This window comes from Poecilia latipinna, unplaced genomic scaffold (genome assembly GCF_001443285.1).
Source record: "Poecilia latipinna isolate Pla-1442-1.1 unplaced genomic scaffold, P_latipinna-1.0 Scaffold466, whole genome shotgun sequence".
NCBI classification, from domain to species: Eukaryota; Metazoa; Chordata; class Actinopteri; order Cyprinodontiformes; family Poeciliidae; genus Poecilia; species Poecilia latipinna.
In genome coordinates this window covers 181,767-194,577 of record NW_015113082.1, presented here as the reverse complement: position 1 = coordinate 194,577, position 12,811 = coordinate 181,767, and the positions used below count along the sequence as shown (strand labels likewise).

The 12,811-nt window shown below is 39.9% G+C and overlaps 2 protein-coding genes across 6 annotated transcripts in view; one reads left to right on the top strand and one right to left on the bottom strand.

The window, feature by feature from the left end:
• The window catches only part of asphd1 (aspartate beta-hydroxylase domain containing 1), an 8,115-nt gene extending 5,736 nt beyond the window's left edge, over positions 1–2,379 (bottom strand). Inside the window, exons 1-3 of one of the 3 annotated variants that reach the window (XM_015039294.1) lie at positions 2,293–2,370; positions 1,988–2,199; positions 106–579 (exon numbers count right to left, since the gene is read on the bottom strand). In XM_015039294.1, coding sequence (XP_014894780.1) covers positions 106–552 — 447 coding nt within the window. In that variant the 5' untranslated portion in view covers positions 553–579; positions 1,988–2,199; positions 2,293–2,370. Of the gene's footprint in view, positions 1–105; positions 1,343–1,987; positions 2,200–2,292 lie in introns of those variants that run through there. The other 2 variants (XM_015039291.1, XM_015039292.1) reach the window with 2 other exon arrangements.
• A 73-nt stretch (positions 2,380–2,452) lies between these two features.
• sez6l2 (seizure related 6 homolog (mouse)-like 2) overlaps positions 2,453–12,811 on the top strand; it is a 21,595-nt gene continuing 11,236 nt past the window's right edge. The window contains exons 1-11 of one of the 3 annotated variants that reach the window (XM_015039290.1): positions 2,453–2,615; positions 3,299–3,369; positions 3,688–3,753; positions 3,927–4,142; positions 6,994–7,127; positions 8,171–8,363; positions 8,767–8,952; positions 9,044–9,227; positions 10,316–10,479; positions 10,590–10,784; positions 11,816–11,954. In XM_015039290.1, coding sequence (XP_014894776.1) covers positions 3,312–3,369; positions 3,688–3,753; positions 3,927–4,142; positions 6,994–7,127; positions 8,171–8,363; positions 8,767–8,952; positions 9,044–9,227; positions 10,316–10,479; positions 10,590–10,784; positions 11,816–11,954 — 1,535 coding nt within the window. In that variant the 5' untranslated portion in view covers positions 2,453–2,615; positions 3,299–3,311. Of the gene's footprint in view, positions 2,616–2,715; positions 2,823–3,298; positions 3,370–3,687; positions 3,817–3,926; positions 4,143–6,993; positions 7,128–8,170; positions 8,364–8,766; positions 8,953–9,043; positions 9,228–10,315; positions 10,480–10,589; positions 10,785–11,815; positions 11,955–12,811 lie in introns of those variants that run through there. The other 2 variants (XM_015039288.1, XM_015039289.1) reach the window with 2 other exon arrangements.

Sequence of the window (12,811 nt, the reverse complement as noted above, 5' to 3'; positions counted from 1 at the left end):
TTTTTTTGCCATGTTTCTTTAATTCTTTAAGCCATATCACTAAAACATTGAGCAAAATTTTGTGAATGACTCCTAACTCTCAGCAGTAAGCTCTGAGTCTCTTACCTGCTCACGAAGGCCTTTGTGAATGCGGCCCATGCCCACCCAGCTGTAACGCTTGGCGTACTCTTGCAGTGCTGCGTACAACTTCTTGGCTTCTGCAGATGCCTGGGCAGGGAACAAGGCATGACTCAGCACTGGCGTGAGGTAGCCCTGTCCCTGCTCCTCATCCTTCGCTGTTTCCATGGAAATGAAAGGTGCAATCTGGTCGCTTCTGGACAACTTAGACCGGGCGCTGCACTTTGTTCCCATGCACACGCCGCTCCGGGAGATCATGGAGCGCCTTGAGCTCGACTTTAACTTTCCGGCATGGCCAGGGATTGGCAGGTCAGAGCCAATTCGATAGCAGTGCCACAGAAATAGGAACAGCAGAGTCCACAGAAGGCCACTCAGTGAATGGACACCAAGCTCAACATACTCAGGCAGAGGCAGTGTGTTTATCGACCAGTCCATCCTTCAGACGAGGGTGACGCAGAACAACTGCAAGCAAAACAGGTGAAGAAATCTTAACTTTAGATTTCACTGTTCTTATCATCTATTGCAAACAAAGTTGTAGCCTTGAAACATTTTTCAGATTTTGTCATTTTACACCTACAAACTTCACTGCAGAACAATTTCTTTGGCCGTTTTTCTTGCAATTGCTCAGTGCTCTGTAGGTTAGCTAAAAAGATAAGAATCTGCTGTAAACTTACACTCAAAATTGTAAGTTATATTTGCTACTTTTGTAAGTCTGTTCATTAAGAAGCATAACTAATAATGAAATGCAACGTTTTCATTTGCGCTTGATAAATATTCAATGGGCAAATGCAACAAGTTTACAGCAAAGAGAACAATTGTTTATTTCTTTTACTCTAATCTCCTTTGGGGTCAGTATGGATTGAGGGCTTTCCCAGCATGCGCTAGGAGTCAGTTTCCTCAATATTTAAGGGGAGAAGCTTATCCAGCGCAGAGCCAAAGACCCTTCGTAGTTCCCTCTCAGCCACATGGTGTCATATAGAAGTAAGGAAAGATTTGTTGCAGGAGGAAACTTGAGATCATGTACCCAGGGCTTAATAAGTTTGTCCTAATCAACATGAGTCTGACACTGACCTTGTTTAGTGTTTTGCGTTTACAAAGCCAAGAGTGCCTCTGTTTCCTTCCTTTGAGATGCAGCTAAAATAATTCACTTGACATGGTTGACATTTTAGTATCTTAAAACAAAATAAAACAATTATTAATAACTTAAATTACACTAATTGAAGAAAAATCATTATTTTTGATTACATCACTGCCAAAAATATTGTAAAGAAAAGTTTTTTTATCAACATTGCCTCTGCTGATTCACACCTTTACTCCAAAACAGTCAGATTGTATGTGCTGTTGTTATTGTAAGTTTGTTTTTGAGTTAGTTAAAAATCACAATACATTTTTTGTGATGTTAGTTATTTCAAACGTTAAATAATCTTTGTCCTGCAGCTACTTGTAATTTGATGATATTGGCCAAAACGTCAAAAGGTTTGAACACTCCTACTTTGTAATGTAAATTATTAAATGATTTTTAGGTGAAAAATTTTTTTTTTTTTTTTTTTTTTTGTACTTTTTGAATAATGCATCAATTATAAGTTGGATTTTCCAAAACTTTTAGTGTGGGTATGACGCAATTTTAAATAAAAACAGTATAGATATGAACAGCCCAGCCTATATTTTTTCCCAGTATAATTCGACATAGATGTAAGTTTCTGAAAGGCGAACAAATTTTAGCAAGCCTTTAGTCATCTCAGAAAAGGTGAATCATATATGCGTTAAAATAAGGGGTGATAAAGGACGGCATGGGGGGAGATTTATATTGTTTGTAATATACGGTTAAACTGATGCAGAACATAAAAGTGCATGCACGGTTTGAACGTACGTGCATGCGAGTTTTGTGTCATTGCAGACTTGTTGTTGCATCAACCCCAGTAATGCTCTCCACTGGCAGGCGTTGGACGCTTCATAAAATGATGCTTGTGGCAGTGGCGTGAGCATTCATTTTGTCTCTTTGCTCTGCACCAGCCCGCACAGCTCAGCTGGCTCGTGTTTACTCGCCACATCGGCATAAACATCCACCGTTCAAGGGAATTCCTGGCGCAAAATGTTTGCCGTGCATTATTAAGCAGCGCATGCAAGCGGAAAAATCTCTTTCTAGCGCCTGATCGAACATCTCTGTCAGATTACCTTGATGCACCGTGGAGCTCCGCGCCTGACAGCTTCAGCACCGTGTTGGTGGACAGCTCCAGCTCTCCAGCAGACAAGAGATGTAAACTTCTGCAGTTTCACCGTTCGGCCGCTAGGGCGCACTTGACGCTCCAGCACAAATGCCCTCACATCTTAGCCGAATGCGTCAAGCACACGGTAACCAGCTAGAGGCAATCTCACCAGTACAAACACAGCAGTGTTTACGGCCTTAAGCAACGCAAAACCAACTGAGATACTAGAATTTAAAAAAAGTAAAGAAAAGAAAGAGGAAAAAAGGGAAGTGGAAGCATCCTGGAATACAGGTAAGCAGTTGGCACCTTTTTATTGTTGCTGCGGAAACAACAGCGGTGATGACTGATGTTAAAAAAAAAATCGTCCTCCGCACAAAGAGGGCCGGGTGATTCTCCCTCGAATAAGCCCCACCATTTATGTCACACACCTGGCTGGTATCTTTGACAGAGGAAACGCCTCGAAGAGCAGCGGAGGAGCATTTTTGATACAACTAACAGGTTGGAAACAATGAAATTCAAGGGGAACCTTCGGAGACGATATGGGCTCGCTAGCTGGATTTTGGAATAGCGCATTTTTCGGCGCGTTGTTGCAGATTTAGATGGGAAATTGCAGAGGAGGGAAAGCCTGAATATTTACACCTTAAAACCGAGTGTGTTTCTGTGTTATAAATTTACGACGTCGGTGGCAATGCTTTGCATACTGACTTCTAACGTCACGTTTCATTCCACGCATAAATTGCTTTAGGAGAGCCTTTTACAGCATCATGTCGACATGATCCGATTTCAGTCTATTATGGCCTGTTCTATGTAAACATATCAGTCAGATTTGCGGTGACTAATACATTGTTGGCCTATTCATTACCACTGTGTGATTCCTTTGCCTCTTGTTGCTACTATGAGCTATTAATAAGGCAGAGAAATGTGCAAAATTACAAAACGCTTCCTTTGGATTCTGCTTCCTTTAACCTTCTCAGGTCATTTCCAAACATGGGGTTCGCACACCTCGCTGTGATGTTCTCTGTCACCATGATGCACATGGTTTCAGGTAATTTTGTTTGTGTTCTCCAGTGCATGCACGTTTTTGTTTTTTTTTCTTTTTGCTGCATCAGTCTGATGCTTGTTGTTTTTTCTCCATTTAAAATCTAAAGGTAACAACTCCACTTTTTTAGACATTTGACTTATTCTAGACTGCAGTTATTCTGCTTAGGGGAAATTCACATCACCACAACATGCGCTAAATAATAAAATGTAAACAAATGACACACAGTGTGAATAATTAAAGACATATACACAATTTTGGAAGGCACTGTGTTTTCTTTGCATTGCAAATAACAAATGCAGTAACCAGTGTTGATCGTTTCAGGTATGACCTTTATGACTCCGGAGTCTGATACTTCACCGACGTCAGCTCCAGACTCCTACCCACCAGGTGAGCTGATACACGCTGCTCTGCAAAGTAAAGAGTACCTGGGACAGGTTTCTGGAGGATCAGGTATACAGAAAACAGAAAACACTTTGCTTGTCAGTTCCGCACGTACCTTATTCCAAGAAGGGCCCTCACGCATGGGAAATTGCATTAAACTGAAGCCGTTAACTTTGCAGGTACCACCACCAATCCGACACAGGCGGTGCCTGGGCTTGGGATGGCTGAGTCTACAGCAACAGCCATATCACCAGGGCTCCTCACCACCGCTTTAGGCTCCTCTTCTGCCGCGGGCAAAACCGGATCGAGGAGTCCTATGTCTTCGTTCCCCTTGGAAGAAGAGACTACCACCACGCTGATTACCACCACCACCATAACCACAATGCACATGCCAGGTACAAGTTTACCCTCACTTGTTGTCGCCTTGAAAAGCATGATTTTTTTTTTTTTAACAATAGCTTCCTGTTTTATTCTGATGATGATGGCAAATATAATTGAACTGCATTTCCTTTTACTCTTTAGCATCTGTTTCTCGAGAACCCTCGTATTATTCGTCCTACAGTAGCTGCCCTTTATCTACTAACACTCATATTCATTCTCACTCAAACTCTGACGAACATCTGAGGGACCCAGGGGGTAGCAGTGTGCCTTCTCCAGAAGAAATTCACACAGTGCAGGATTTGAATTCAAAAACCGCAGTCTTCTAACTGTAATATGACGAGCCGGTCTTACTTTGCATGCAAAGTTACATAATTATTGGAAATCATTCAAAGTTTATAGAGATAAATATTACGATCACAATATCAGTTGGGATAAATTAACATTTTCCTCACACCTCTAATCATCAACTCTCATTGCAACGATTCTAACTTTCCCTGTGACCTTTAGCATCTTTGGCATCTCTTCTGCATCAGGTGTTTGTGTTTATACAGTTTAAAGCACATATTTGCATTCTCTGTACAAAAAGGTACTTGGCTGTTTTCCTCACCATCTGAAATTAAAGCCAATAAAACGTTTCCCATTTAAGGTGAGACGCAACTATTTAACTCATAATAAGTGCTAAACTCCAGAATAGGAAAAAGCTTGTTTATTTTGTTTTTAATTTCATCGATGTCAGAGGGTTACAACTCTATTTGGTAGGATTCCCTTTCAAAGTGCTTGACTTGGCTAAAACATATTGGGTTTTCTTCCAAAAGACTCTCACAGTAGTTTGGTGGAAATTTTGCTTATTCCTGCTGACAAAAGAGGTGCAACTGAGTCAAGTTTGCACACACCTTTTCAGCTGTGGGCAAAAATCTTCTCTGTGATTGAGATCTAGGCTTTAAAATTGCAATTTCAATCAGTATGACCAGAAAAGCACTTTATAAAATCAATCTGTTTATTTTTTGCCATTTCAAAACATTGAATGTGTTATTACTAAGCCACTTTATAATGAATTAGTTGGTATACTTAAGGTCTTTGCCCATTTATATCCAAACTCTAACGTCCTGGCTGATGTCTTCAGATGTTGTTTCACTATTTCCACATAATCTTCTGTCCTCATGTTGTTATCTATATTGTGAAGTGCACCAGTCCCTCCTGCAGTAAAATACCTAACACTAGATGCTGTCACTCCCACACGTCACAGTTAGTGCTTTGTTCTCAGGGTTGCAAGCTTCCTGGTGATCATTAGGGCCAAGTTTTCTCAGATCACAGGTCATGTTTCAAGAAATAAAGTCATTTCCTTTGACTACGTTTCCAAACTGTTACATGGCTTTTTTTTGTTTCCTCGCTGGCATTGCAGTGCCAGAACATTTGCTTTTAGTTTTCTTAATGTCTGCATTGGCATTATCTAAACCAACTAAACCAACTGCATAGTATGTGTGGAGCCAAGTATAAGTTTGCAAATGTTTTTTTCTTAACCTAAGAAGATGCTTAGGTTAAGTTAGGTTAAAAATTCAGTCCAAAATCATAAACACACATTTTTTTTCATATTTGTGCTCTAAAATTGTGCACAAATGAATTTACAATCACCTACCAAACTATCCATACCACAAACTTCAATTAATATTTTGAGATTTTAAGGGAAGGACCAACCAAATTAGTGGACATGTAGGAGAACTTTTTTCAAAATGTTTTGAAATAGAAATCTGAAAAGTTCTGCATCCATTTGCATTCAACCTCCTTCACTCTGACAGCGCTGAATAAAATACAGTGATCGATCCAAGATATGTTGTTTTCTTTTTTTTTTTTTTCGCTCGATAATTAGACTTTACCTTGGGTCTGTGAATCTCACAAACATGACAAAATATGGAAAAAATTCAAGGAGTATGAATTTTTTTCACATTTTGAGTATGAAGATGACAAGTTGCTTTCCAGCAATAGAAACTGATAATGAGTTAGATATGTTTTATTTATTCCATAATTTTTACCCTGATGCATAGAGTAAAGTCAGTACCAGATATGGAGCACATAACATTATTATTTGATGAACATATAAATATTAATAGTGGGACTATCCTTGCCTGCCTGTGGTCTGTCAGTCAATACTCTGCCTTACGACCAGCATGGGGTGATGGAGACGATCCAGTGCTAATGAGTGTCAGAAAAACAATTTGAGACGCACCAGTGCAGCATTTCTATTGGCTTTCGGTGCCTGCGCAGCTCTCATAGTTTGTGATTGAGAGCCGGGGAGAGAAATGTCATGTGAGACAGATGATCTCTGAGGTGTGAGCGTGCTTGAGATAAAAAGACAGGGGGAGCGTCACCTGGGTCCCTCAAGTGTTTCATTTTGCCGTCAGTGGTCATTGTGGTTTACTGATCTCATGTCGTCTGCAGGAGATATCTCAAGCGTGTCTGCTCACCAGCAAGAGTTGTGCCTTAAAGTAACGCTTCAGCTGTCTTGAAAATGTTCTTGCCGCGGCTCGATTGTGCCGTGGGGCATACTAAATTTGAGTCTGCAACAAAGCGTTGATTGATTTGCAGTCACCCCGCATGAATCTGCAAACGGTGAAGAACAACTAAAACCAATATGGACGAGTGGGAATAAAGCGAAAGCTGGCCTAACAATGAGAGCATTGCTTGAAAGAGACACGTTGGACTCAGTCCTTACTAAATTAAAACCTTTTCAGAGCTCTTGATAGACAAAATTAGTAAAAGCAGCCAGTTTTTAGTAAAGCTTGCCAGGATAGGCTGTTTTTTTTTTTATCATAATACACATTTTGACTCGTTTCTAATTCCTTTCCCGTTACTTCTCTGTTTCTACAGTGCAGTGCAATGCCACGATGTCAGCAATGGAGGATTTTGTTGAGTCTCCTGATCCTGGATCATCGTCCTCATTTTCTACTCTGGAATGCACCTACAGCATTACTGTGTATCCAGGCTACGGTGTGGAAATTCAGGTTGTGTGAACTGAAAAGCCTCACGGCCCTTCAAATTTATGAACGTTTTTTGCTGCAAAGCAATTTATTGATTTGTTTTTTGTTCACTTTTAACAGAATATATAGACAAAATAATTCATATTGCCAGTTAATCGTCTCAAACGTTATTCTGAAGAACACTTCTCATGAACACAAGAGCAACACAAAGTGTCTTAAGACATTAAAAACAGATTAACAAAAATCATGTCAGTTTTAAAGAAACCGATCACATGATCATCGTTTTTAACTAAATAGACTGATAAATAAGATAAGGCCGTTGTTAAGGGGAAGTATTATGTAAAATTAGCCTTACATCATGTTATAATCTTATTTCATCATCAAAACATACTTAGAGTGTTGCCTTGATTCCTTCATGCACGGTTGAAATCCTTTAATCTCCATTGGCAACCATTCAGGTGTGCAAAATGACTTTGTGGACCTAGCACCACCTTCAAGACGAAGCTCCTCCTCACAATGTGCTAGTCCTTCAACTCCCTCACTCTGCTCCTTCAGACTAGCCAGCAGCAATTAGCAAACACCTGGTGGAACTGCTGGGGTCATTAGTCGAGTTACTTCTCAGGGAAACGCTGGTAAATACGTTCTTGAAGGGTTAATAGAGGAGCAATGTCGTGATGACTTTCTGGAGGCGCAGTTTCAGAAAGAGAGGGAGTTTTTAAAGAGACAGAGGCCCAATTTCAAGGCGTTAAATTACAAAGTCAGTTTTTTTAAAGACATATTTGATTTGATATTTAGTTTACAGAAACTAAATATAATCGGATATTCTAATTTTCAGAGCACAACTTAGTAAAGATTGCAACATAAAACATAAATCAACATGAAACAGATTAAAGAAAGACTATATCATTCTGTTTAGACTACAGTATGAATAACAGGATTTCAAAACTGTCCAATTTCATAAGCAAAGGTGAAAATCAACACAGTAGGATTAATGCATCAGTAACTGAGTTTCTGAGTTATTATTTATTTAGCTTATGGTGTGTAAGTCTTCTTGTTTCGTCCTCCAGGTGAGGAAGACAAACCTTTCAAAGGAAGAATCTCTGGTGATTATGGGTCACGGCAGTGTGGGGCCTGAGCTCTTAGCCAATGAGACGCTGATGAAAGAGGGCCAGGTGATCCGCAGTACCACCAATCAGGTTTCCATTCACTACCGCAGTCTCCGGCAGTCCAACCATGGCACATTCAGCCTCCACTATCAAGGTAGAATCACTTCTGTCTGTTTCATCTCACCATTAGGCTCTTTAAAAGAAAAACTGAGATCAACACTTTTACAGTTCAGCAAAAAACTTGTGACATACCAGGTAGCAGGTTCAGTGGTGAATTTATACTCCATGCAAATATCGTGATTAGGAACGATAATGAAGCTCGACAAAGATAAAGAAAGACATGTAGCAGATATCCTGTCTTACATTGTTATGATCAGTACCTTGCAGATTAGTTGAGAATGTCCACATAAAGGTTGAGTGGATATTTAAATACTATGACAAAAGACATCATACTTTCACATTTTCAGAAGATTGAATCATTAGGAGATGTTCCGATGTAGTTTTAGACTATTTTTACATCTTCCGCATTCATTTTTATTCTACCAATTTCTTGCCAGCCTTCCTGCTTTCCTGCCCTTTCCCCACTTCGCCCGAGGGCGGTGGAGTGACGGTGACAGACATCCATCCTGGAGGTCAGGCGCACTTCCACTGCGATCCAGGTTTCCAGATCCGCGGTCATGAGGTGGCAACATGTGTCAACACGACGCAGCCCCACTGGAGCACTCATGAGCCTCAATGTGTTGGTGCGTACGACGATTAAAATCCGTGATAATGACACAGGCGGTGGCCGATTTACGGTTTGTAGAAAATACTACTTAACATTTTTTTCACCAGTTGTGTCTTGTGGAGGATGGGTTCGTAATGCAACTGTGGGACGGATACTGTCACCACCTCCTCCGCCTGTCAGCAACCACAGTAATGGAAATAATCTGAGCTGCCACTGGCTGATAGAAGCCAAGGAGGGACACAGGCTGCACCTGCACTTTGAGAGGATCGCTCTAGATGAAGATGATGACAGGTAAGCTTGGAGTTTGAGATGCCATATCAATACTCTTGCTTATCTGAAGTAATAATTGCAGAGTGAAAAATGGATGAGGGGAAAAATAAATTTTTATTGCTACAGAGAGTCTTTCCTACGACCGCTCTTCTCAGGGTATTTAGGTTTTTGCTTTTATAGTGGCCCCTGTAGCTTGAGCTGTTGTGGAGTCGGGCCTGGGCAGAGTTGATGCTTGTGGTCGCCAGGCTAGTATGATTCCTCGCCCCAAGGGCTTCCTGCACAGAATAATGATCTCAAAGATTTCCGTTTGTACTTATTGTTAGAGGAAAGTCCTTGTAGCTTCATAGTTATGATAACCGTCAAGATTTAAATGTTAGTTTAATCACGTGAGGTATCCTGAAGCAGGAGGGGTTTTCCCCAAGCAGATCTACTCTGTTGTATGAAAGGTATGCGCGAATACGAAAGTGCTGAAATTACGTCTGCTCAGCTTCGGGTGAAATGTGATGGAGACTTACATGATATGATGGAGACCTCTACAAAAATGTGGAGGTGCATGAGCAAACATCATAACCTAGAAATAATATGAGAAAAAACATGAGGTCAACAGGCAGATGCAGGGATGATACGAATGGTACGTGTGCTCTTACGCCCAGCTCAGTGTATCAACTATACACCTAGCTTAATCCACCTTTGCTATCACTTTTACTTGTGTATAGAAAAACCCTATTTAAGATAAACTACGCTTACCCTGGTGGGAGAGCAGGTAAAGCCTGGCAACCCACCAGGCTTATAATACACTGGGGGGAACCCTGCATACCAATGCTAATAATTCTACTGTTCAATGGTTGCTTGTAAGCCCAAAAAATTTAACTTTGCACTACCAATCCCCAGTATTGATTTTTAATGGCCACAAAATGTACCATCAAGACCATTAAGTAAAAATATTTGGGTATTCTTTCACACAAAAAAAAAAAGTCAAAGGAGCAACATTGGTTCAGAGACCAGCATGTTTTACCAGAGAATCACTTTTCCTTTTGCTTTCTAACTGCGGTCCTTATTGAGACAACAATCATAGTATTTTTGCTCATTTATGTCTCGTCCTGTTCCAGGTTACTTGTCCGCAGTGGGAACAGCTCCCTGTCCCATCTGCTCTTCGACTCTGACCTCGATGACGTCCCAGAGCGCGGGCTGCTGAGCGAGGGCTCCACGCTGTACCTAGAGCTGATAGCTGATTCTTCCTCCATCCCCCTGCTGCTGGCACTCAGATATGAGGGTGAGCGGGGTCTTCAGATGCTAAGCCTACTTCTTTTACCTCATTTCTTTTTCCAGATTCCGCCAAACAAAGGAGAGTTAGGAATGATCTTTTTCTCTGTGTGTCTGAAGCTTTCGACGATGAGCATTGTTGGGAGCCCTACATGCCTCATGGAAACTTCAGCAGCAGTGACATCTCATATCAACTGGGCACCATTGTCACCTTCAGCTGCTCTCCAGGCTTCGTCATGGAGCAGGGCTCAGGAACCATCGAGTGCGTTGACCCCAGCAATCCCCATTGGAACGACAGTGAGCCCGTATGCAGGGGTAAGTTTAATCCATGAGTTGTGGTTGTGCAACAAAAAGACAGTTGGGAAGTCAAATTTTCTTTTGTAAATCCTATGTTTTAATTTTCCACATACCTAGGGTAGCTAAAACAGCAATCTGTATTTATTTGAAGCACATGATGTTTTCAGCATGTCTATTTCTGGGTGTTCTCACTGCATCTTGATAAGATGGGTGCCTGAAGCTGCAGGATGTTGGATCCACAGTGATGGCGTGGTGTGAAAACGTAGAGCAGCATGAAACGTATGACTCAGAACCTTAGCTAAGCACTAAAAGCTAAATACCGTCTTCAATTTTTAATTCCAGAAAAAAAAATATTTAGCTGCAGGTCTGCAGTGCCTTTGCAAGATAAATGATTAGATGCTAATAAGCTGAATCCTTGAAAATCCATGCAGTAGCAGAAAGGGTACAGAGAGGAAACTGCTAGCAGTACCTATGATTAGTAATACCTTTTTACTTACAGAGTGCTCTGCACTTGTTAGCTGTTTTAACTTACACTCCCTATGTCTCTGAAATATTTATTTTTCATCCTTCAGATTTTGGTCTCACGTTTAGGCTTCTTCTTAATATCTTAAATTAGTTTTACAAATATTTTGTTAAGCTGTCAGAGCATTTTCAGTGGACATATATTTGCTTATTAAGCTTTAAACCCTGGAGTAGTTATTATTCTGCCGTAAAAAGGCTAAAGCCTAATTCAAGGGATGAACAAGTGATGTGCACATTTTTCCAGACTCCATTTTCCACAGTTCAGCATGTTTTTTTTCTGCTTCTTAAACTATAAGTAGAAAAACATCACAACGAATAAAACTTATTTTTAGGTACATGATTAATGTGCTCTTCATTTTTCTTCCATTGATCACGAGGCCAAAAGCCCATTCACTAATGGCTCCATGTGTTCTCCCATTAATCACGTTCAATTCATTCAAACGTTGTTTTGTAATCTGTAATTTACTGATTCCATGTTTATCTGTCCAAATTCTTACCTAATGCTGCTGTCTGCTCTGTTCTTTAAGCTTTGTGTGGAGGAGAGCTGACCGAGCCTTCTGGTACCATTCTGTCCCCTGACTGGCCCCAGAGTTACTCCAAGGGCCTTGACTGTATTTGGCAGATCCATGGCAATGAGGAGAAGCGAATTGAACTGGAGGTCCAGATGTGAGTATGCTAACAAACATTACAGGGGAAAAGTTAATTGAATATTATTCAGTAATTATTCAGATTTTGCGTCTGTTTAATAAAAATGTAAATACAAATCTTGCTTTCAGCAAAAGAATTGACAACTGTGGCAAAAATCTTAATAATTTTAAATTTTTTTAGAAATTTGTAAAACTGCATGAATCTGCAAATTTGACTTTTTAATACATTTATTTTTCCTATGTCCCATTTTAGAGTCCCAAATTGTGGAGAAAAAAAAGCCATTACTTAAAGCATAAATATATTTTTATGTAGATTTCCTAATAATTACTGAATGGTATATTTCATTTTTTCAACAAAACGGGCAATCGCAGCCCGTTGTGTTAATTTGTAGTAAATTAATTTGAAAGGCTACATTGAAAATAATAACCTATTTGTTGCAAGTGGCTAGCTATTCAAAAATTGTGAAATATTATGAATATGTGATAATGAAGCATAATGTACAAACTTCTAAAAACATGTTAACATCAGCATATTTATGATGCCCCAAAGGAGGAAAATGAGGTTTACCGGTGAACTGCACAAAAGAAAAACTGTTTCATTTCCACAACCAAATCCATATCATAGTTTTTATTTAGTAATTATTAACAAAAGACATAGATAAATAGCTTCATGAGTTTGTTTTATAAAACCAATTACCTGTAGTGCCATTTCCTTTCTTCATGTTCCTCTAAGCCTTAAAACAAAGCAGAAAGTGGGTGGATTATTCGACTTAAAAAGAAAAACCCTTTCTGAATTGAAAGCTGACTTTTTTTTTTTTTTTTTTTTTTTTTTTTTTTTTTTTTCTCTTTAATTTTTTTCCCCCTGTTGGGGTGACA